At 42.6% G+C, this 26,176-nt stretch overlaps 1 protein-coding gene across 4 annotated transcripts in view; it reads right to left on the reverse strand.

Annotated features, from left to right (window-relative positions):
* Nucleotides 1-26,176, reverse strand: part of DENND1B (DENN domain containing 1B) — a 353,166-nt gene that overhangs the window by 27,257 nt on the left and 299,733 nt on the right. For all 4 annotated transcript variants that reach the window (XM_068240064.1, XM_068240066.1, XM_068240063.1 and 1 more), the window contains 5 exons: nt 24,048-24,173; nt 20,675-20,776; nt 19,267-19,342; nt 19,141-19,181; nt 16,049-16,117 (listed from right to left, as the gene is read on the reverse strand). In XM_068240064.1, the coding sequence (XP_068096165.1) occupies nt 16,049-16,117; nt 19,141-19,181; nt 19,267-19,342; nt 20,675-20,776; nt 24,048-24,173 (414 nt within the window). The remainder of the gene's footprint in view (nt 1-16,048; nt 16,118-19,140; nt 19,182-19,266; nt 19,343-20,674; nt 20,777-24,047; nt 24,174-26,176) is intronic.

Genomic DNA, 26,176 nt, shown 5'->3' on the forward strand with positions numbered 1-26,176 from the left:
GCTGGGGGCTGCAGAGCCCACCCAGCACAGATCACTCAATACAGCGCTGGTCCTTAAGGGGGGGTAAAGGGTGGGTCCTCAAGTGGTTAAAATGTTCTATGTTCTATGCAAATTTCCTGGCTGTGTAGCTGACCCTCTGCCTATAGTACTTTTAGCCATAGCCCTGGAAAAAGCAGGGAGATTAGATGTATCTGACTGAAGACTGACTGGATTAACCACATGCTTGTTTCAGGTGTGTGATTTCAGACACTACTGCAGCTAGAAAGATCATGGCTGCCAGGCAACTATTGTCGTTAAAAGTGACAATGAAGCTTAAAACATATGATCTAATGAATTGTATGTGTAATACGGATAATAACTAGAACATTAGTAGCAAAGAAATTAGTCTCATATTTTTATGTTCAGTTATATAGTTTTTTTTTTAAATAACATTGCCTCATTCTATAATATTTGCAGTTTACACACTACACTCAGCATTCTAAATGATTTCACAGAGCAGGCGAATGACCTTTTGAACTTTCCTCTGCAGAAAAAACAAAACACAGTGACAGACAGTTAAGATAATAAGCTTCAGAAGACAGAGCTTTCTGCGACTTTCAAAGTCAGAGAGTTCAGTGAGAACACCGGGGTACACACACACACACACACACACACACACACACACACACACACACACACACACACACACACACACACACACACACACACACACACACCACTTCTAGTACCTAGAAGTCTGTGTGGTCCCTAGCTGTCCTCCCGATCCCCTTCAGGATACCTCTGTCACTTTCAGAAGGCCGCTGACCCTGGCCCAGGTCGTGAGCTCTTGTGCAATCACCCACCTTTCACAGCTATGTGATTACGCCCATGCAGGAGCTCATAACCCGGGCCTCGGTCGGCGGCCTTCCGAAAGTGACGGAGGGATCCTGGAAGGGATCAAGAGGACAGCAAGGGACTGTATAGACTTGGACCCCACCCAGAAATTTCAAATCAGCCACACTCAAGTACTGGTGGATAAAACGGGGAAGAAAATGGAGCTAGGCAGACTAGCAGATCCATAATTGCATGGAAGAAGTAGAGATTGTCATGCTCTGTAGTGTATTTAACCACTTGCCGACCGCGCACTCATACCGCGCGTCGGCAAAGTGGCAGCTGCAGGACCAGCGACGCAGTATTGCGTCGCCAGCTGCAGGCTGATTAATCAGGAAGCAGCCGCTCGCGCGAGCAGCTGCTTCCTGTCAATTCACGGCGGGGGGCTCCGTGAATAGCCTGCGGGCCGCCGATGGCGGCTCGCAGGCTAAATGTAAACACAAGCGGAAATAATCCGCTTTGTTTACATTGTACGGCGCTGCTGCGCAGCAGCGCCATAAGGCAGATCAGCGATCCCCGGCCAATCAGCGGCCGGGGATCGCCGCCATGTGACAGGGGACGTCCTGTCACTGGCTGCACAGGACGGATAGCGTCCTGTGCAGCCCTGATCTCCGGGGGGGGGGAGCAGGTAGGAGAGGGAGGGGGGAATTTCGCCGCGGAGGGGGGCTTTGAGGTGCCCCCCCCCCCGCCAGCAACATGCAGGCAGGAGAGATCGGACCCCCCCAGCACATATCCCCCTAGTGGGGAAAAAAGGGGGGTGATCTGATCTTTCTGCCTGCTACATGATCTGTGCTGGGGGCTGCAGAGCCCACCCAGCACAGATCACTCAATACAGCGCTGGTCCTTAAGGGGGGGTAAAGGGTGGGTCCTCAAGTGGTTAAAATGTTCTATGTTCTATGCAAATTTCCTGGCTGTGTAGCTGACCCTCTGCCTATAGTACTTTTAGCCATAGCCCTGGAAAAAGCAGGGAGATTAGATGTATCTGACTGAAGACTGACTGGATTAACCACATGCTTGTTTCAGGTGTGTGATTTCAGACACTACTGCAGCTAGAAAGATCATGGCTGCCAGGCAACTATTGTCGTTAAAAGTGACAATGAAGCTTAAAACATATGATCTAATGAATTGTATGTGTAATACGGATAATAACTAGAACATTAGTAGCAAAGAAATTAGTCTCATATTTTTATGTTCAGTTATATAGTTTTTTTTTTAAATAACATTGCCTCATTCTATAATATTTGCAGTTTACACACTACACTCAGCATTCTAAATGATTTCACAGAGCAGGCGAATGACCTTTTGAACTTTCCTCTGCAGAAAAAACAAAACACAGTGACAGACAGTTAAGATAATAAGCTTCAGAAGACAGAGCTTTCTGCGACTTTCAAAGTCAGAGAGTTCAGTGAAGCTCTTTTGCATAGATAACAACTGGAGTTTCTTAACTCTTCCTATACTGGAAACAATATGAGACTCATATCTCTGCCGCTAATGTTTTATTTCTTAGATGTACTACACATACAAATCATTATATCATAAGTTTATTTTCACTTATACTTATAGTTACTTGGCTGCCGCGGATCGGACTAGTTTGCTTGGCCCTGCCCGGCCCGGCTCTGCTGCTCGGCTGCTTGGCTGTTCCAGCGGTATCGGCGGATCCAGCGGTATCTAGCCTCCGGCCCGTTCCTCCACCTGTCTTCCTACCTTCTCGGTCGCCTTCTCTGGCGTCGCTGCAGACCGCTGCAGACCTCTGACTGCTGACACCCGGATCCTGGATCCTGTCTGCTCTTCCTGCTGAGTTCCTGCTCCTGCTTCCCAGCGTGGAGGTTCATCTATAACTGCCCGCTGTCCGTGCATGCAGCGGGTCAGGTACAGTTGCAGTACAGAGGATGTATCCCTGTGCCTGAGACGGCCCGTCGGGCACTCTGGTGCATGGTGTTGCCTGCGGCTGGTGTTGTCTGCGGCTGTGGCTTGGCTGGCCCTCTTTAGCCTGTTACTTTGGCCTGCCTCTGTAGCCTCGGAGCAGCTGAGCAGCTGTACCCCTGAATGCCCCTGGATGTCCTATGATGATTTCTATATGTTCTCCTTTCTTGAAAGCTTTTCCTAGGTTACCTGTGCCCGGTGCCCTGTCAAGCTGTATACTACGCAACGCAACTACTACGCAATGCAACTACTAACTGGTCTAACTGGGCTTTCTCTATATTGCTGTTAACAATGGCTACATTAATACCATATTAATACTATTTACGATCTACTATTTACTATTTACAAATACTACCAAATACTACCAATATTACTGGATTGTGCTGACTATGCTGTTGTGCTGCTGTACGGTGTGGTGTGCTGTGTTGTGCTGTGCTGCTGCTGCGGCGATTACAGCGGCACCCATTGGTCAACTGCTAACTGCTATTTGATTGCAGAATGACTATTGATCTATTATCGTGTACTCAGTGCCGTGGTCGGCTGCTGTCTGACAATTGCAATCTGTTGCTGCTACTTATCTGACAATTACAATTTGTTGATTGGTGGTGCTGTCCCCTCATCGCAGCTATATCAACTATATACCACACTTTGGCCACTAGTCGCTACTAATCAAGACATTACAGATACCCTGATCTTTTTAGGCTTTGGCCTGAAAATACTCTGGACCTGATGATACTCTGAGTACTCGGAGTATCTAACTCTTGACAGTATCTGTTTCATCTATTTAAAGTACATTGTGAGGCTTGGTGGTGTATTCTCCACAGTCAGCATGCAACGCATGAGCTGGCGTGGAGGAGGTACACACACTAGCACCAGGAAACAGGCTATCCCTAGTATAGTGGAGGGGAGGACTGACTCCAATAGGAGATTGTGGCGCACAGAGCTGGTGCAGATCTGACAGCCACAAACAATGCTTTCGATATAACGTCTCAGCGCAAAGTAGCGCTGAGCGCACAAATCAGAACTGAGGAGATCAGGACAGGTAGACAGAATGAACGCTTGCTAGCTAGCGGCTACTTAGCGACAGCAAGCGTCCAAAACCAGACAGACTGGAATGAGGCAGCCAATGCGTTGCGGCGATGGCGTGCCTCACAAAGACAGGACAGGATAGTCAGAAAATAGCAGGATTGAGATAGATGAACGTAACACAGATAAATATACAATAAGTATGATTTCCTAGCGTATTACAATTACAGCTATCAATGAAACTATTTGTAACGTCTGACTAACATATGTATATATCGGCAATGAACCGATATATGACATAAGCAGGAACGCTGACTAGGAATGGAGTAACACAGGGAACAGGACTCAGAAGGATTCGCTATCTCTTCGCAGAGATGAACGCAATCCACAAACGGTAACAGAACAGGATTCAGAAGGATTCGTTATCTCTTCGCAGAGATGAACGCAATCCACAAACAGTAACAGAACAGGATTCAGAAGGATTCGTTATCTCTTCGCAGAGATGAACGCAATCCACAAACGGTAACAGGACAGGATTCAGAAGGATTCGTTATCTCTTCGCAGAGATGAACGCAATCCACAAACAGAACCAGAAGCAGGGTAACTACCTCAGCACGGGTGGTCACGGTACGCGCAACCTACCAAAACGTGCTGGAAGCTGACTAACTGCACACAGGATATAAACAGTTCGTGTACGTATACATCAGCGACACTGATGTATTAACGTAACACAAATACAAGGAAAATAATAAACGTGCTGGTATGCATATATATTGGCAATGAACCAATATATGATGCAAAGACCAGCAAAGTATCTTTATAACAAGAAACACGATCGGGGGCTAAAGCGACAGCAAGACTGGCTTAAGCTGAAGCTATGAAAACCCAAGGAAACCCTGCAGGAAGCAGATCTTTATACTGAGGTCATCCAATGGGAGCAGACATGCAGATTCCCACACAGGTGAATGATAATCAGTCACAAGCTGACAGCAGGGAAAGACAGACAAAGCTATGCAGTTTGCATGGAAATAGATCAGAACTGCCTGAGCTGCAGCACTACTTCCAGCAATAGCTGCTGCAGCAGCGATCATTACAGTACCCCCGCCTTTAAAAGCGGATTCCAGACGCTTTTCAAAACTGAAATTTCCAACAAAACAGTCTGACTGATAATTCATGATGACCGGGACAGCCCGGCAAGACCAAATTCCAGAATCAGTCCCCACAAGACTGGACCCATCAGAACCAGAACCTACAGAACCATGCCCATCAGTACTACAAGCCCCAGTGTGACACCCATCAGAACCATGATTTCCAGAAGAAAGCCCTCCGAAACTCCCTGAGCGATACCCACCGCCTTCCAAGAACCGTTCAGAAACGCCAAAGCCTTTGCAATGCCCACCGGTACTGTCTTTACCAACACAAAACCCACTGTTGAATCAGTCCAAGGCACCAGGACAAGTTTTCTCAGAGACCTCCCAGAACACCTTGAAGCTCCAAAGAGATCCCCATAGGTCAGAATGCCCTTTAGGCTCACATGGAGAACTATCAAGAACCCCTATGGAACCTAGGGCAATTCCCGAGTCAGGGCCACAAGGACAAACATCAATATCAGGGCTTTCAGGGACCAGAACCATCTCTGGGCATGCAGGCAGACTGGCAACATCAGAACATGTTCCCACTAAGGAAGCATCAGAGCACGCTAACACCTTAAACACACTTGGGCATTCTGGCACACAAAGAACATCTGGGCACACTGGCACAAGAGAAACCTCTGGGCATGTCAAGGAACTGTGAGCCTCAGGGTCAGCCAAGACAGGACCAAAACCAGGACTGGCCAAAAAAAAATCATCATGACTAGACTTCGCAACTACTGGATTTTTACACGAGAATGCAGGATCAGACTTAGATGTCGCTGATTCCAGCAAAGTCAGTAACAAATCAGATTCAGGGGCACTAACAAGACAGGACAAATCTTCTGATGTATGCACTGAACCAGATAGGGACTCCACAACTACCTCTGGACTGGACAGAGACTCATCTAATACACTGGATTGGAGCTCATGAGGCGCTGCAGAACAAGTCAGCATTGCAGCAGCCCCCACTGGACTAGGCAAAACTGAGGAATTCCCTGGACAGGAAGGGGACTCTGGAACCTCTGCCACAGCGGCCAGAGAACCAGAATCTTTCAGGATACAGGGCTGGGTTTCAGGAACACACATCAGACCGGACTGAAATTCTGAGATTTATTCAAAGCTGCAGGAAAATTATCAGTAACACTTTCTGCTTGCTGCTCATTCTTGCAAGCAATTGAAGGAGCAGCTGATTGGCCTGCTGCCAGGAGTTCATTAAGAGGAAAAGGCAATGGATCTATGCGCAACCAGTTATGGATCACAAACGCTAGAAATTCCAGCGGTCTATCTTTCAAATCGGAATGATTGAGAACATCAAATGCCCACTGGAATAATTCCCCTTTAAACAAAATATAACTTAGTTGGAGTGCCCAGGTTGAAACAGGAGTCGCTTGGAGATCAGGATTGGTCAGGAACCTGGCACATTCAGAGAAAAACTCATTTTCTGTTTCAGAGCTAAGTTCTTCAAATTTCTTAAAGGAACAGGAACCATAATTAACAGTGTCATACTTTCTGGGAATCCCCCCCACAATGGGGATTGGTAATGGGGTTTTCATAATGTGAGGCTTGGTGGTGTATTCTCCACAGTCAGCATGCAACGCATGAGCTGGCGTGGAGGAGGTACACACACTAGCACCAGGAAACAGGCTATCCCTAGTATAGTGGAGGGGAGGACTGACTCCAATAGGAGATTGTGGCGCACAGAGCTGGTGCAGATCTGACAGCCACAAACAATGCTTTCGATATAACGTCTCAGCGCAAAGTAGCGCTGAGCGCACAAATCAGAACTGAGGAGATCAGGACAGGTAGACAGAATGAACGCTTGCTAGCTAGCGGCTACTTAGCGACAGCAAGCGTCCAAAACCAGACAGACTGGAATGAGGCAGCCAATGCGTTGCGGCGATGGCGTGCCTCACAAAGACAGGACAGGATAGTCAGAAAATAGCAGGATTGAGATAGATGAACGTAACACAGATAAATATACAATAAGTATGATTTCCTAGCGTATTACAATTACAGCTATCAATGAAACTATTTGTAACGTCTGACTAACATATGTATATATCGGCAATGAACCGATATATGACATAAGCAGGAACGCTGACTAGGAATGGAGTAACACAGGGAACAGGACTCAGAAGGATTCGCTATCTCTTCGCAGAGATGAACGCAATCCACAAACGGTAACAGAACAGGATTCAGAAGGATTCGTTATCTCTTCGCAGAGATGAACGCAATCCACAAACAGTAACAGAACAGGATTCAGAAGGATTCGTTATCTCTTCGCAGAGATGAACGCAATCCACAAACGGTAACAGGACAGGATTCAGAAGGATTCGTTATCTCTTCGCAGAGATGAACGCAATCCACAAACAGAACCAGAAGCAGGGTAACTACCTCAGCACGGGTGGTCACGGTACGCGCAACCTACCAAAACGTGCTGGAAGCTGACTAACTGCACACAGGATATAAACAGTTCGTGTACGTATACATCAGCGACACTGATGTATTAACGTAACACAAATACAAGGAAAATAATAAACGTGCTGGTATGCATATATATTGGCAATGAACCAATATATGATGCAAAGACCAGCAAAGTATCTTTATAACAAGAAACACGATCGGGGGCTAAAGCGACAGCAAGACTGGCTTAAGCTGAAGCTATGAAAACCCAAGGAAACCCTGCAGGAAGCAGATCTTTATACTGAGGTCATCCAATGGGAGCAGACATGCAGATTCCCACACAGGTGAATGATAATCAGTCACAAGCTGACAGCAGGGAAAGACAGACAAAGCTATGCAGTTTGCATGGAAATAGATCAGAACTGCCTGAGCTGCAGCACTACTTCCAGCAATAGCTGCTGCAGCAGCGATCATTACATACATATTATACATCTCTACCACAGCAGAAGACCCAGCAAGGAGAGTTAAGTACAACCCTTCTTAACAAAAAGGCTCTGTATTGTGTGTCTACTGTGTACTGTCTGCTGTATAGTGTTAGTTAAGATTGTAAGATTGAACTCCAACAATGGCTACAGGTACAAGGAAAAATAAGGGAAACCAACCTGAAAAGGGCCTACATAACTTTGGCTTTGGTACAGGGGGAGCAGGTCAAGGGGAAGACCCTTTAAGTAAACCCTTAACACCAAATAGAAAAGCAGAGGGTATGTTTTCCCCCCACGGATCGGTAACACCACAAGATATTAATAAACACATCAAAAAAATTTCAGAATTCTGTGACGTGGTCCAAAAATCAGTTAAAGAAACTCAAGGGCGGGGGGGAAAAAATATTAAAGAGGTACAACAAGCCACTCCCCAAGAATTACAACATTTAACCACACTGGCAACGGAGAATGAGGCTAACCAAGAAATTTGTGAGAACAGTTGCCCAAAGGGACCTACATCCGATTTAAACATAAGGGACTTAATGGAAGAATTCTCTGCAAAAATAAAAGTAACTATGGTCGAAACAGTGCAAGCTACTATTAAAGAAGCAGTGAGTAATGAATTCAAAATTATTAAAGAAGAGTTAGGCCCGGTTCACATTAGCGGTTGTTTGCCAAACGGACCGGATGACCTGACCGGATCCGGACCGGATCCGGATCGGAACCGTACGGTTCTGATCCGGATCCGATCCGGATCCGGTCAGGTTGCATCAGGTGTCCATCAGGATGCGATCCGGATCCGTTTGGCAAAAGTTACGTTAAAAACAAAAAAAATGTTGGGGTCTGGGAGGTCAGCAGAAGGGGGACCTGTGGAATCAGGCCCTCTGCTGTTTAGCACTCACCTCCACCTCCGACATGCTGCCAACATCTCCGGATCCGGATCCAGCTGTGCTGCTCCACTCCAAAATGCTTGCCCATGTGTCCCCATCCAATATCGCCGCAACAATCCCCATAGGAAGTGGGGTAGAACATCCGGATTTCTCAGCCAGTGTGTTGTGCGCTCTCCGGTTCCCATTGGTGTGTATTGGCCGGATGGTGCAGTCCGGCTCCGCCCCGGATACGGCTGCCGGAGGAGCCGGATGAAAAAATAGCGCATGTTGGAACGGAGGCCGGAGTCCGGATCCGGCCCGGATCCGGTCCGGCTCCGGTTCGGCAGAACGGACGCATGTGAACGGACGCATAGGCTTTCATTGCTATGCCGTGCGTCCGTTCTGCAAGCGGTGCGGCTCCGGCACGGCGATTCCGGAGGGCCACCGCAAGTGTGAACCGGGCCTTACATCAGCTCATGGACAAAGTTGATAGGCTGGAAAAAAATGTGGAGGAAGTGGTTAAAACCACTAATAAGCAATCAAACGATTTAGCAACACATAATAAGATGATAAAAGAAATTACACTAAAAATAGATGACCTTGAAAACCGAAGTCGAAGAAATAATATAAAAATTAGGGGTGTCCCCTCCAACATTCCGGCCAAAGAACTACCATCACTGGCACAAGAACTTTTTAAAGATTTGCTGTATAAGGATTCTGAAAATAAAATTGTGATTGACAGAATCCACAGGATTGGTAGAGTAAGATCACAAAAAGAGGGGAAAAGTACCGATATCCTGTGTAGGATTTACTTCTTTCATGAAAAGGAAGGAATTCTAAGTAAGGCGCGATCCCTGGGCAATATCGAGTTTAGGGGTTGGAAAATTGAACTTTTTCCTGACCTTTCAAAACGAACTATCGATCGAAGAAGACAATTAAAACCGTTACTGGAGGCGATTAAAAAAAAAGGAGGGCAATATAGCTGGGGTTTTCCCTTCTCTTTAAGAGCAACTATAGATGGAAAAACATATAACTTGACAGATGGAGAACCACTGATAAATATCCAAAAGGCTTTAAAACTACCCACAATACATATCCCAGGCTGGGAAGACACTGAGGCCTGATTTATGGCAGATGTGTAGGGATAGTTTGTTCCTGATTCTCTAGTATGATTACTGATGGAGGGGGGGGGAGAGTATGCGTCAGATTGGGCAGCAGGGGCTCTACTCCTGTTACTTTTGTTGATTGACAGGTTTAGAAGAGTCCGACACAAAAAAGTCAACAAGGTTGACAGAGCGGACTAGGTCAAAAAAAAAAAAAAAAAAAGAGAGTTTGTTGTTTGATTGTGTGCAATGTTTATTTTAGGTATGATTGAAATGGGAGTGTGGCGGGTTGGTCGTATGTTTCTTGCCCTGGAGCCCCTCCCCCAGCCTACATCTCCTCTCACGCGCCCTCTTGCCCTATTCTCCCCTAGCCGCGAATCATTTCTTTTGCCTATTGCTTTTAAAAAAATAAATAAAGATGTGTGAATTAAAAATCCTTTCTATGAATGTAAAAGGAGCCAATTCAGGCTGTAAGAGAGGAAGAATTACTGATATGTTGTTAAAAAATAAAATTGATATTGCTTTTATTCAAGAGACACACTTTCAATTAGGGAAGGCCCCAACAATCTTTGATAAAATATATAAGGAGTGGATCAATAATCCTAACCGTCTTAAGAAAACATGTGGTGTTTCAATTATTATAAGAACTGGTCTCGATTTTTCTGTGGATAGAATATACAAGGATGATGATGCCAGGGAACTTATTGTATTGGGGAGGGTAAATGGAGACCCTGTAACACTTGCTAATATATATGCCCCGAACAGAGGCCAATCTGCCGCTGTGATCAATTTTATTAATAAAGTTAAAATTAAAGCTAAAGGGATGATAATTTTGGGAGGTGATTTTAATCTACCTTTAAATCCTGAACAAGATACCTCTAAGGGCAGGTCATATCTGTCTAAAAATGAAATATCAGAAGTTCAAAAAGCAATTAATAACATTAGATTGGTCGATATTTGGAGAATTAAAAACCTTAATGAAAGAGATTACACATACTTCTCACATGTTCATCATAATTATTCAAGAATCGATTATTTTTTAGTCCGGCAGGATACTATATTGTCAGTGACAGATGTAAAAATAGGACAAATTACCTTCTCCGACCACGCTCCGGTGATAATATCTATTTTACTAGGGAAAAGATCCACTGAAGGTAAACAATGGAAACTAGATGTTTCACTGTTGGACAACATTGATTATAGGCAACAAATTGCAAGTCCAATTAAAGATTTTATAGATCTGAATGAAAACTCTGTCAATTCATGTGGTATCCTGTGGGACACCTTAAAATGCGTTATTAGAGGAATTCTAATTAGCATTAAAAGTAAAGTGAACAAAGAAAGGAATAATAAAATTAATAACTTACTAAAATCCCTACAACAAGCAGAAAGTGAACATAAAAAAAACTCAACTATAACAACTTTATCAATTGTGACTGAAATTAGAACAGAACTTAATGGTCTCTTGAATAACAAATGTTCATCAGAACATAAAAAATTAAAAAAACGATATACATTGGAGAAAAACAAATCTGGGAAAGTTTTAGCCAACCTCCTGAAAGATAAAGGAAGATCTAAATTTATTCACCATATAACTGAAAAAAAGGTAAAATAATCCATGATACTAAACAGATCTCAAGTGAATTTTCTAATTTCTACAAGGAACTATATAATATGGACGAATCAAGCCTGCTAAATCCCAAAAACTTCCTAGACAAAATAAACCTCCCAAAGGTAAGCTTGAATGATAAAGCAGAACTAGAATCCCTGATATCCCTGGCCGAATTCTTCAGCGCTGTAAGGGAGCTACCCAAAAAAAAATGCCCAGGCCCTGACGGTTTTAATGCCGCGTTCTATCAATCATTTACGAACATCTTAGCACCCCTCTTTTGTAAGCTTGTGAATGATGACGAAAACTCCATAATTTTCTCTAATGAATCAAACCGAGCAACCATAACTTTAATTCCAAAAGGGGATAAACCGAACCCAAGTTGTGCTCAATTTCGACCTATATCCCTCATAAATTGTGACGTAAAAATTTACGCCAAAATATTAGCAAATAGATTAAATAAAATAATTAGTCATCTTTTGGGGAGTCAACAATCAGGTTTTATTAAAAATAAACAAACTAAGGATAATATATATACTGCAATTGATCTGATTCACAGGTGTAGAAACAGAGGGGAGGTTGCAGTGATGATTGCAGTGGACGCTGAAAAAGCATTTGACCGTATATCAAGAAGCTTTATCTTTGCAGTGCTGGCAGAATTTGGACTAGGCCCAATATTTATTGGGAACTTGAAGAAACTTTATAAAAACCAAAGTGCAAGCGTCAAGGTAAATAATCAGCTTGATCACACTTTTACTATCTCAAACGGGGTTAGGCAAGGATGTCCCTTGTCCCCCATTCTATTTAATCTTGGTATTGAAACAATTATTCAAGCTATTCAACAAGATGATGAAATTAGAGGTATAAAAACTAGGCAAGGCGAAATGAAGATCTTGGCCTATGCCGACGATTTACTCCTAACTCTGACGGACCCACTTAATTCAACTATAAAATGTCGAGATAAACTTAATTTTTTTTTCTTTTGAATAAAGAAAAAACAGAGATCCTAAACATAGGCTGTTCGGTAGAACTCATGGAGGAGATAAAACAGAGCAGTGAGTTTAAGTGTAATAATCATGCAATTAAATACTTAGGTATCAACCTTACCAGCAATCTTGATTCTCTCTTCAAAAATAACTTTTTAAAAATAGTAGGTGAATTTAAAAAAAAGCTGAGATCCTGGGACCGTCCGTGTTTCAACCTAATTGGTAGGATCAACATTATTAAAATGTTGATCCTCCCTAAACTTATTTTTTTGTTGCAGAGCTTACCAATAGCCATCCCTAATATATGGTTCCAGAACTGGCACAAGATATTCCAGAAATTTATCCTAAACAACGCTAAGCACAGAATAAATTATAAACTAGTTATGAAAAGAAAAGACCAGGGCGGACTTGCCGCTCCAAATTTATATAACTATCATAAAAGTGTACATCTGACAAGAATTCTGGAATGGAAAATAGAGGCCACCACTGATGCAGAAAATAAGATATGGCCGCGGCTAGAGGAGGAAGAATCAGATTTTGATCTTGTCTTTACTTGGATCATTAAAAATATCAATAAGTGATTCAGCCACTATTGCAGTCACAAAGATCAGCTGGACTGCCAGGCAACTGGTATTGTTTACAGGAAACAGCCATATCACTCTCAGTTAAGGTTCCCTTTAAAGGAGAACTGTAGTGAAAGGTATATGGAGGCTACCATATTGATTTCCTTTTAAGCAATACCAGTTACCTGGCTATCCTGCAGATCCTCTGCCTCCAATACTTTTAGCCCTAGACCCTGAACAAGCATGCAGCAGATCTGGTGTTTGACATTTTTGTAAGATCTGACAAGATTAGCTGCATGCTTGTTTGTGGTGGGATTCACACAGTGGCTGGATAGTGTACTGGTTAAGGGTTCTGCCTTTGACATGGGAGACCAGGGTTCGAATCCTGGCTAGGTCAAGTACCTATTCAGTAAGGAGTTCAAAGCAAGACTCCCTAACACTGCAGGGTGGCCTCTTGAGCGTGTCCCTGTGGCTGCAGCTCTTGAGCGCTTTGAGTCTGACAGGAGAAAAGCGCTATACAAATGTTTGGATTATTATTACTGCAGCCAAATAGATCAGCAGGGCTGCCAGGCAACTGGTATAGCTTAAAAGGAAATCAATATGGCAGCCTCCATATACCTCTCACTACAGTTCTCCTTTAAGCAACCTAATGGTTCTATTGCATTGAGCATTAATGGTACATTTTAGGCTAGCTTCACTTACTACTGTAGTGGTACAGTGCTTAGGGTGACGTGTCCACTGCACAGTGAGATCTGGGTTCGATTCCCAGCTATGGTATGATGTATACTGGCTTTTAAAATAGTATAATTCCCTGCCAGAAGAGACCCTCCTCCCTCCGGTAGGAGGGAGGAGGGAATAGGTTGAAGGGTTGAAGGGTTGGAGGGTTGGAGGGTGGTGGGAGGTGGGAGGAGGGAGGAGGGAGGTGGGAGGAGGGAGGTGGGAGGAGGGAGGTGGGAGGAGGGAGGAGGGAGACCAATTAAAATCTCCCTAGCAGAGTGTGTAGCAGCTGTCCCATAACTAATTAGTGTAGGCAGACAACTGAGTCAAATGGTATAAAGGACCTAGCTTGAAGGGAGGGTGGGCGGGTTCTATAGCATTGAAAGCAGTGTGTTTGACAATAACATGTCTGCTGACAGTGAAATGGAGGGTAAAAATTTTGCTTTATAGAGCGAACCAAGCGAACCAGGCGAAGCGAACTTCCGCAAACGTTCGCCTGCGACACCCGCACGCGAACCACCGAAGTTCGCACGAACCCCGTTCGCCGGCGAACCGTTCGGCCCAACTCTAGTGCTGAGTTTAAAAAATAGAAAAAAAAAAAAAAGTTTATTTTCACTTCAGATTCCCTTTAACCACTTCAGCTTACAGCGTTGTTCACCTTATGCATCCGAGCAACTTTCACCTCCCATTCATTCGCCAATAACTTTGTAACTACTTATCACAATTAATTTATCTATAGCTTGTTTTTCCGCCACTAATTAGGCTTTTTTTGGGTGGTACATTTTGCTAAGAATTATTTTTTTCTAAATCCATTTTAACAGGAAGATTAAGAAAGAAATGGAAAAAAATCATTATTTCTCAGATTTTGGCTATTATAGTTTGAAATTAATACATGCTACCGTAATTAAAACGTATGTATTTTATTTGCCCATTTGTCTCGGTTATTACACCATTTAAATGATGTCCCTATCACAATTTATGGCGCCGATATTTTATTTAGAAATAAAGGTGCATTTTTTCAATTTGCATCTATCACTATTTACAAGCTTATAATAAAAAAAATAAATATAATAATATACTCTCTTGACATGCATACTTAAAAAGTTCAGACCCTTAGGTAACCATTTATGTTGTTTTTGATTGTAATTTTTTTAATTAAAACATGTATTTGGGTAATTTTTGGTGTGGGAGGTAAACAGCTAATTTTAAATGTAATATAATGTAATTATTTAATAAGAAATGTATGTGGGTGTAGTTTACTATTTGGCCACAAGATGGCCACAGTCAAAAAAGTCCTTGAAGCAAACAATCTCGCTTCCAGGAAGAAGCAAGAGGACGGAAAACTTTTTTTTTTTTTTGCAGAAAGACCGCAGCCTCTGCAGGGGACATAGATCGATGAATGGGAAGTATATTCCCATTCATTGATCGGCAGGCTAACGGCAGGTGACGGGAGCGCGCCTCAGGCTGCAGGAGCAGCACAGTCTATCTGGACGGATATATCCGTCCAGGTAGACTTAAGTGGTTAAAAAGAAGTACACATGGCAGTCTCCATATTTCTCTCACTTGAGGTTCCCTTTAACATCCCACTTAAGTTGGTCTGGTTGGGTGGGTGTGGCATGGGGAAAGGAGACAGCATCTATATAGTTGGAAACCTGAGTGAGGCAGGAAGCAGCAGCCTAGTGATATCAGGGCCTCCATTGGAGTATGGCGATTGGGAGGATTAAGGAGCACTGTACATCTTTCTATAAGGTGTGGCAACAGGAAGTTTAGTGAAAATTTTTTTTTCCTAGACATGGCTTTTGAAGAGAAGTATTTTAAAGTGAAAATATGTAATAATAATGGAAATACAAAAACAGGGCTAAGTTTTTTTTTAAAACCACACTACGTATTATTAATCTGGCAAGATTAGAATTTTATTTTTTTAAATTTAAAGTAAACCAGAGCTGTAAAAACAAGAAGATTTGATACTCAGCCGCAGCTTTCTCCTGCAGCATAAACCCATCAGTCCGGGTCTACTGCACATACATGGGAGGTCCACGCATGCGCAGAAGACCCAGACTGGACCCAACAGAGCCTATTACCGGGGCTGATCGGCAGACCACGGGAGGACAGTGTGGGATTCAGATGGGTTTATGCTGCAGGAGGAAGCTGTGGGTGAGTATGAAATCTTGTTTTACAGCTCTGGTACACTTTAAAGGAAAAGTCTAAAATCAAACTACATTACATGACTAAATTCAACTCTGTAACTCATTCAACCATATATATATAACCTAATGATGAAGAGACACTACTTTACTGCATCAAAAGCAAATCCAACAAAAGCACAATGTACTGAATAATTCATAGTTCCTCTGAAATACTTACATACATATAGGCATTCTTCACAGCTGGACTGGCTTTGGTGACGGCTGTGTTAATTAGTGCTCCACCTTTCTGCAAGTAAAATACGGTAAGTAGGCACACAAGTAAGCATCTATACCAGATAACACAATCCACAAAGTAGAGCATATACTGGTAGTTTAAACTTAAAGTAAGAAAATGCCAGATTTTGCCTTGTTCCCAGCCACAGATACTACTACTTTAATTTTCCCAAAATAAGACCGGGTGTTATATTCATTATTTCTTCAAATGATGTATTAGGGCTTATTTTCAGAGGATGTGTTATTATTCTACAAACAATTCTATTAACAACAATCTACATGTTATTCTAGAACAAAAAAAAAAATCAACATTTTGTTTCAAATACAGCAGTCATGTCATCCTATTTTGGAACATCATCATAACCCTCAATCCACTCTGAATCCACCTGGGAAATCTTGTGATTATTTAATATTATTAATAATTAATTCTCCTTGGTGGAGAGTCTATCTTGCCCCGCTGAATTCTAATGTTTTACACGTATACATACCATAGCTGCCTAGACACTATTTTTATTGACTTTTTATGTAGGGCTTATAGTTTGTATCCTAAAAATCCTAAAACAAATCATGCTAGGGCTTATAATCAGGGCAGGTTTTATTTTGAGGAAACGGTATAAACTATGTTTTTACACGTTTGAGTAAAGTCTCATGCCTGAGGAGCGGGTGATTCAGACTGTAGTGTAGCCACTATCACCTGAGGGGCAGGTAGAGAGGGTAGTACTGTAGTGACTATTCACCTGAGGGGCAGGTGATAAAGACTGTACTGCAGCAAGTGACAACCTGAGGAGCAGGTGATTCAGACTGTACTGCAGCTACTGACCACCTGAGGAGCAGGTGATTCAGATAGTACTGCAGCTAGCATTCACCTGTGAAGCAGGTGATGCTAGCAGAGGATCCCTCACCAGTGACTAGGCTCACTGGTGAGGACAGGAGAGTCAGACAAGCAGATTTGGCAACGAGCGGACAGATACGGTACAGAGACAGAAAGCTAGATCAGAGTAGTGTTTCAGGCAGAGTCGGCAACTATATCAGATAGACAAAGGTACAAGATCAGTAAACAGAAGAGTAGTCAAGCTAGCAGAAGGTCATAACAAATAATACAATTCAATTAGTACTTTAAGCTATCAACAGAATCTGGCTAAGTGTGGATCCCCAGCTCCTGCTGGTTCTAGCACACTTTGGGATCTGACTAGGTCTGAGTGCTAACACGTAGCATTTGCAACAGCAGACGCGGAACAAGTGAATGACCTGTCCTATATATACTGCAAGCGCTCCACAGCGCCGCCCCAGTCACTCAGCCAATCCGGAGCATAGCTAGAGTCAGCTGATCGCCCGATCAGCTGACTCCCCTTCTAGTTGCATAAAGGTCAGGTCGCCTGGCGCGCGCGCGTAGCCCTTAGTATATGAGCAATAAAAGGACCAGGCAAAGCACCAGCATGTAACCGCGCGGCGGAGACCGCCGGCTGCGACGTGGAGATAGCCACCATGCCGCTTGCTGTTGCGGCCGTATCTCCGCTATCCATTACAACAGGGCCTCGAAAGAGTCTTGTATTGTTATTTTTCGTTACTACCTTCCAGAGTCGGGACTTGCGTGCCGTGCCTGCTGCCTTCCTTGGATGTGTGGTGGTAGCCTTTTTTCAGGCTCCCACTCCGGACCAGGATCGAACCCTGATTCACCGGCCGTACCCTTTCTCTAACAATGCTAGTGAAAAAAAACATCGACAGTCTGGGCAGCGATGAACCCCTGGACTACTGGGTGCGTAGGCTTGACCTGTGGCCAGAGCTGTCACAATTTGCAAACCAACTTCTGCCTTACCCTGCCTCAAGCATCATAGAAAGGACCTTAAGCGCAGCTGGAGGCATTGTCACTGAGAAGAGAAGTCGCCTAGTTCAAAAAAAGTGTTCAGTACCTCACCTTTATTAAAATGAATGAGGCATGGATCCCGGAGGGCTACTGCCTGCCCGAAGACTAAGTCAGTCCCCACACACACAGCATCTCTGCCTGCACGCCGTGTGATTGCCTGCCCCAAGACTAAGTCAGTCCCCACACAGCATCTCTGCCTGCAGGCCGTCTGACTGCCTTCTCCGCCACCACCAACAGGGTCCAGGACTCCAGGTGGATTCCTGAACAAAAAGAATAATAATTTTTTGGTGCGTGTACATGCCTGCCTAATTTTTCTGGATGCACTGGGGCTGCAACAACAAAACAAAAGGCATGTACATGTGTCAATTCCCCTTCGTGATTGTTACCTTGCCACGGTGAAGGGGCTTGCGTATCAAACTGAAGCAATGACCGCCGGCTATATGAGTGTGTCGGGGGGGGGGGGGGGGGGTACACCTGCCCCAAGATAATAAGGTTGTTGCTTCATTGTGGACAGGCCAAATTCGATCAACTGGACATGGCCTGCACTCTCACCATGGTGCGCAACAGTCCAGCAAGGCCATCACTACACAAACAGCTGTTTGCGGTGCGTTACACAGTGAGTTTGGTGTGTCAGTGTAAAGCAGTACACTAATGACACTACCTGATTGATGTATACACATGCAGATGTTTTAAAGCACTTTAGGCCTCCAATTTAGTATTGCAATGTGATCTCTGGCCTTAAAACGCTGCTGTGCGTCAAATCCAAATTTTTCCCTGGGATTTTTGGTGTGTATCCCACTCCGCCATGCAAAACTCCAGATGTTAGACCCCTTGAAACATCTTTTCCATCACTTTTGTGGCCAGCATAAATGTTTGTAGTTTTTAAAGTTCGCCTCCCCATTGAAGTCTATTGCGGTTCACGAAGTTCGGCCGAATCCGAACTTTTGCGGAAGTCCGTGAACCTAAAATCGGAGGTTCTATCCATCTCTATCTAGGATGAGACAAGCATAAGTATTTAGGGTTAGAGATTGATATCCCGTTTGATATTAGAAAAGTAACCAATTTATTAGTAGGCAATAGGACCACACATTAAACCTAGAAAGCGCAGGGTGAATGTAGTACACTGAAATTATCTTTATCTGAAATATCTCCAAAAACCTTTACTGATTTACCTTCATGGTGTGCATCAATTGATGGTAGGATCCAGAGTTTTCTGTAATAAACATTATAAGAAAAATGAAAATCACAGAACACCTGAAGTAAGCTAACAGTTGGCACCCTGACAAATATAACTTTACCTGATAAGATTTCCTCCTCAAACATATCAGAGAAGCTGTGGCCTGAGTTCAGTTTTTCCAGCCGTCCATCAATAAACTAATTATAATGTGAAAAAAGAATAGGGAATTACAATGTGCTGATGGGAGACATTTCATAACTATACAATCTTTCATATTGAAATGTATAAAACAGTACTTCATTCCTTAGAACATGAACATGTCTGTTTTATTCCATACAGTATACTGTTGGCACTGTACTTCTAATATAGCTCTCTGATTAGTATGGATACTTGAATAGAATGAGTATTTGAAAAGAAAAAATTGATACATTCATAAACAAAAAGTGTTCATGGTTAGTGAGGCTGCAGAGGTTTTTCTTCTTCTTACGCAATATACTGATATCTTGTCAGGGTGATTCTGACCGAATCAATTGCCCATAAACCACTGACAACTACAGTGAATTAACTTTCATACATTATTCACTCCCCTGTCTGCTTTCCTTTATTACTCATACTCCTCCCCACAGTCACAAAAAATCCTCGTAAAGTGTACCTGATGGGGAAAAAGTGCCCATGGGGGTACTTACCTCCGCAGGGCCAAGCCTGATTGGGTATGCTCTACTGAGCAGGCAAAGGCAGTTTGCGTCTGCGCAGTAGAGTGGACCCAATCCCGCTCAGCCATTTCCAATGGAGCCCAAGAAGGAAGCTACTAATGCACCTTTGTGCACTGGTGAAGGTAAATATTATTGGTGTCGCTGTGGGGGAGCCAGAGCTGGAGCGAGCTGGCTGAGGAGAATAGGGAAAGCCTCATTAGGATCCAGAGGCTTCCACCTCCCGAGGTAAGTACCCACCAGGGGCATGTTTTTTCCCTACAGGTTTACTTTAAAGGGCAACTAAAGCGAGAGGGATATGGAGGCTGCAAAATGTACTTCCTTTTAAGAAATACCAGTTTGTCTGGCAACCCTGATGATCCTTTATCTTTAATACTTTAAGAATAGGCCCTGAACACGCCTGCAGCAGATCAGGTGTTTCTGTTATTATTGTCATATCTGACAGTATTGGCTGCATGCTAGTTTCTGGTTTTATTTAGACACTACTGCAGCAAAACAGATCAGCAAAGCTTGCAGGCAACAGGTATTGTTTAAACGGAAATAAATATGGCAGTCTCTATATTCTTTTCACTTGAATTGTCCTTTAAATACCTTGATTCTAGAGGCAACAGCGAACATCCCAAGTTGTTCTTGATGTCACCTAATGATGGGCAGGCTCTTGTATGCAGAATGTATGCTAATTATTTGCAATTTAAAAACTGGACCAATTAAATTTGACAGGAAGTGTATTTGATTGGTTCAGCTTTAAGCTGCATACAACCTGCATGAAAAGTAAACACAAGCCAGAATTGTAACTGTAACTTATGATTGAACATGTACCTGCTTGAAGAGCTGCAGGTTGACAGCCATTTCTAAGAATTGTTTCATCGTACTGGAGCGGTGAGCAACAAAACTATCTTCTGAAAAAGTAACCGGTTCTCCCTAAACAGATCAAAGACAGAGGGATCAAATATAAACAAGGGTCACAGAAAATAAATTGCAACGTGTTCATGAACTTATGTAAGAACAAAAATGCAAACCTCTAAGAACAGCATTGATATCAAAAACATTAAGTTGGAAGTTAAAGGAAAAGTTACAGTAAAGCTGCATCCTTTATAAAGATGAACACAAGACTCGCTGAGGCCGGATCCACATTATAAGCGTTTTTGTGAGCGCTTGCATTTGATTAGCGCTTGCTGAGCACTTGATATAAAGTTGCTACTATTCACTTTTATTAAAATTGTGTAACAATCGCCATACATTTTTGGCATACTCTATCGCGGCAATCGTGGCGATTTTTTTCAACTATTACCGCGATTTTAATAAAAGTGAATAGGAGCGATTTTTTAATAAGCGCTCAGAAAGCGCTAATCAAACGCAAGTGCTCACAAAAGCGCTTATATTGTGGTTCCGGCCTCATTCCATATTCAAAATGAGACATTTAGGCATGCTTCCCATCCTTGTGAAACACTGGCCTCTATATTAATGCAGATACCACAGGGTGGTGTAGATCAGTGTTTCTCAATATAGTTATAGCATATTCCCCTTTATCAATGACTGCCATGGCCAAGAATCCCCCAGTTGTGGTTAACATAATCTTCAAGTAAACCTAATGGTGCCCATACATGGTACATTTTTTCATTTTTTTTCAATTAGATAATTTTGTCATTTATTTCATTAGGTTGAATATAAAGATTCTTCCAACATGTCAGATCGGATTTTTATTGAAAGAAACAGGATAATCGTTCATTTTTCTTACTCAAAAAAAAAAACCATAAGAGGAAGTGAAGCAAAGGCTTTACCTGGGGCTGATCTAGTAAGCAACTAATTGTAAATTGCTCAAATTGTAGTGATTGATTTAACAACTAGCCTCCCACTTGACCTCAATTAGATTTTAGCAAAATTTTGATTGAAGAATTACCAAAACACTGCCCACACTAACACTGTGCCACTACAAAGTCATGTGGTTGTGAACTCCCCAACTGCATACATTTGAAATCTGCGCCGGTAGACTTGGGTGCAGGACACAGCCGGTATATGGCTGGTCTTGCTTCTGCACAAGTCCGGACCGTGTTAATTACTATTTCACCTCCGGGCCGCCATGGATAGTGGAGAATGTAATAATTCAGCTTCCAGCTATTGCTGGAGGCCAAATTATTGTTTTTTAAAAGCAACTTCGGCTCCGTCTACTGACGGCGCTGACGTTACTCACTGAGCGCGCAATAACTGTAATTCTAATTACAGTCTATGGTGGCGCCGGCTGCGCCCAAATCAACCTGCGCTGAAAAGCACTGCTCCGCCACAACTCTCTACCGCTAAAACCTGGCTATATCCCTTTTAGTTTTATACAGCGCCATACAGTACAAAGTTATGCAGCTATCAATCCTCTGACACTCCATGCTACCTGCCCCCTTCACTTCTCACCAATTTATCTGATGAGCACAATCTTCCTATAGATTGATAAACTATAAAATTAATGAATTGGACATTCTACAACTGGATTGTGTGTGTGCAAATTTGCACGTATTAATCTATGGCCACTTATTGGTACCAGACAGGGCCCTGTTGGGTTTTAGCAGTCTTCCAGGACATTATAGGAAAGGTATGCAGAACCCATGTGTATCGTAGATCAGGTAATGAAGATCTAAACATATAATAGTTTTTGTGACTTCAGAGTCAGTTTAAAATAAAAGTGATACAATATAATGTATAGTGAAGTTCTAAATTATATTTCTATCTAATAATATAACTGGAGAAAGAAACCATTGACCAGTTTAATATGTTTAACTGAATGAGATCCCACATTGTAATATCAGTCAGTGTAAGGGATACTTATGTGACTTGTAGTCATTTAGCTTGGAACATGTTTATTTTTATCTCTACATAATTACAGCAGAACTCACATAAAAATGCATAAGAAACAGCCCTACAAACAGCACCCAAGTACTGATTTCACAAGACTGGGGTGTCACTGGTAAACACGGCACACATGTGTTTAACGGGAACCTGAGTTGTGAGGCAGATGGAGGCTGCCGTATTTATTTACTTTTAAATAATCCCAGTTAGTGTCTGAAACACACACCTAACTGCTAGGTACACACCATACAATTTTCTGGCAGATTTACCAGCCAGATCGATTATTTCCAACATGTCCGATTTGAATTTCAATTGATTTTTTTAGTTTCTGATTTTTTAAATCATTTTTTCAATTTTTTTTTATCGATTTTCATACCGTTGAATGAAAAATCGGTTGAAAAACGATTGGGAAAAACTATTTAAAAAGAAGATCGAAAAATTGTTCGATATTCAGATTGGACATGTTGGAAATAATCGGTCTGGCAGGTAAATGTGCCACAAAATTGTATGGTGTGTACCTAGCATAATATAAGTATGTAGCTAATCTGGTCGGAAACCAGAGGCAGAGGATCAGTAGGACAGCCAGGTAATGTGCATTGTTAAAAAGGAAATAAATATGTCAGCCTCCATATCACTCATGCAGGTTCACTTTAAGTGGACACTTAAACATTTTAAATTCTCAATTTCTGCATGTGTGGTTATTTTAAAATGCAGTTTTAAGAGTTATTAGAATAATTTTCATATGGATTAGCTTTTTGGTCTTAAAGTGTACTCGAGGTGACATGTGAAATGATAAGATAAACAATTGAATGTACAGTGCACAACATAGTAATAAGCAGGCTGTTTTATTTTGCTGCCTGAGTTCATTTTTAGGCATGGTAGTCCCAGCTTCTGTCTTGTTGGTACCTTGTAGGAAATAGATCACTGATAAGCAAATTATAGCCACAAAAGTTTTCCTGGCAGAATACAACTTCTGAAAGCAGGGGCAGAGGGAGACAAAAAAAAGGTCAATAGTTCATATATTGTAACTCTGGGACACTTAATAGGCTGCCACTGAGCAGACACAACAAAACATTCAACCTATTTTGTAAATATTTATATATAAAATAAAACCATGGAATATCTGAAAAAAAGTAATTTTTAGGAGTAGGAGAATAAATACAATGGTTTATCTCATCAGTTTATTTTTACCTCGGGTTCACTTTAACAATTTATGGCCAGTTAACCATAATGCATAGAGCACACTCAGATAAATAGAATCAAAGGAATATCATGCAGGCTCCAAGCACGGCTAAAAATATTCTCAGTATGCAGTAAACACTAGAAACATGGTGAAACTAGCAGAAAGGCAGCTTACGGGTTTGTATCTCAGAGCTTCTCTGTAGGAGCCAAAGAGAGCTGCCTGGGCCCTGAGAAATGCTCGAGAAACTCCATCCCCTGTAGAAGTAGACTGTTTCTTCAGCTTGCTTTTCAGTGTTGAGACCTGTAATATGCAGAAGATATACCAGTAAGTATACAGAAAAAAGGACAGGAAATTAGGATTGAAAAGGAAGCTGAAAGGTTGCAGAATCAGGTAAAGAATTCTATATAATTGTTTATTTTTTATACTTATTAGAAATCTCTTGCAGCTACAACAAAAATAAATCCATCATGGGAAGTGAAGAAAAATACAACAGATTTACAAGAGGGTGAATGTCAGATATTTCAGAAGGAAAAGTAGATATGAGGAATAGTAGCCAAAGGGAAGAGGAAAACTACACAAGGAAGGGAGCGGTACACAAAGTGAATTAGCACCTATGAAATTGACCTGGCGAGGGGTGAAAAGTATCCAGTGGTGTGGGCATCATCCCCATCGGGTCAGCCCAAATCTCAAAGCTCTTTGTAAAAAATGTATATTACACCTGCTGAACTGCAAATGGAAAGGGAGGAGGGGGCACCCCAAGGTGAGAAAACAATCTCTTACTTTCCTCTCTCTGGGCCTTCCACATAAATCTCTTATTTTCTGTGCCCTCTCACTGTAACCATTAATGGACAGAACTCTGACTTATCCACATCTTTTAGGCTCCAAAAAGAACAAAGCAGACATCTGTTTATGTTGCTAAACAGGTAAGGTTATCAACGATGTATCTATTTGTGTCTCAATACAGTGCAGTGATCATTAAAAGTACACTTCACACCAGTCAGTGGTGGAGTAACAGGTCACATATTCTCTAATATAAACACCACTTCTTAGTTTAAACTTCCTGTTTAGAACCTAGGTGGCATATGACATTACATGAGGAACCCTGGGAGTAGTAGCATTTTGTCTGTTTGTCTGACATAATTAAAGAAAGGGCGTGATTAGAGGTGTAGCAGCGGTCTGACTTAAGGTAGCCATACCTCAGGCGACTTGGCAGCCAATTGACCATCCGATTTGATTATTATAATCAGAATTGGATGAAAATGGGTACCGTCAACTGCATGCCTGACCGACATTGCGACCAATTTGGTCGCATAAGTCGAATGGACATGCTGCAAGATGTAGCGGTTGGCTGTTCGTGGTAACGGCGAACTCCCCGGTGCTGTTCCTGCAATGTGTGTGTGTATGTAATGTGTAAATGTGCTGTTATGCGCATTTATAAATTACCTGTTCTGTGTCTTGGTGTCCGTCCGTCTTTCAGCCTCTCTTCAATTACCTGCATACATGCTGCGGGAGCATAGCATGCCAGCCCGAGACGTCACACGGGCCACACAGGCAGCATGTATGCAGATAATTGAAGAGGCAGAAGACGGACGGCCACCGCGACACAGGACAGGTAATGTATAAACGCATATTACAGCACATTTATCCATTACACACAAACACACATTCATACACACACAGCGGTGAGGCGGAGGATGCGGTTGGCTCGGCCGATTTCCAAGAGATTTCATGCTGAAATTGTTCCGGAATCAGCCTGCGGTGCATGGGCAGGTGACAGAGCTCTCTACAATCGGATTAAATAAGATAGAGATTCGTCTCTTGGTAGAATCTGCCCATCATCGCTAGATTTATGGCTAACTTCAAAGTGTCCCTCTTTCATATCTCAAAAAGATGGGAGGTATGTAATTATGGCAGCTTCGCACAGGCACATCGTCAGGTGAATATACTGTATTGTCTGTGTTAACAGACATGTTGTTACAGCCCATCATAGGGAGGCAAGTCTATACTGTGTGCTGGATGGGAAGATCTGTAAGACCACAAAGGCAATAAAAAGTGAAAAAAAACCTTTATTGTATTGCTCTAAAGCCAGTTTTGCTTTGGGCATAACGTGTGAATTTTATGTGATCTAAACCAGAGTGCCTCAAAAGGTACATGTTTTTGTGGATTTCCACACAGGTGGTTAAAATCCGCATTACTATACCACAAACTAACAAACAATCTCAACCAAGTACCACAATTACAAACAGTGGCGTAACAATAGCCCATGTGACAGCAAGGAAAGGGGGAAGGGGCCAGGGCTAAGG

Source organism: Hyperolius riggenbachi, chromosome 6, assembly GCF_040937935.1.
Source record: "Hyperolius riggenbachi isolate aHypRig1 chromosome 6, aHypRig1.pri, whole genome shotgun sequence".
NCBI lineage: Eukaryota > Metazoa > Chordata > Amphibia > Anura > Hyperoliidae > Hyperolius > Hyperolius riggenbachi.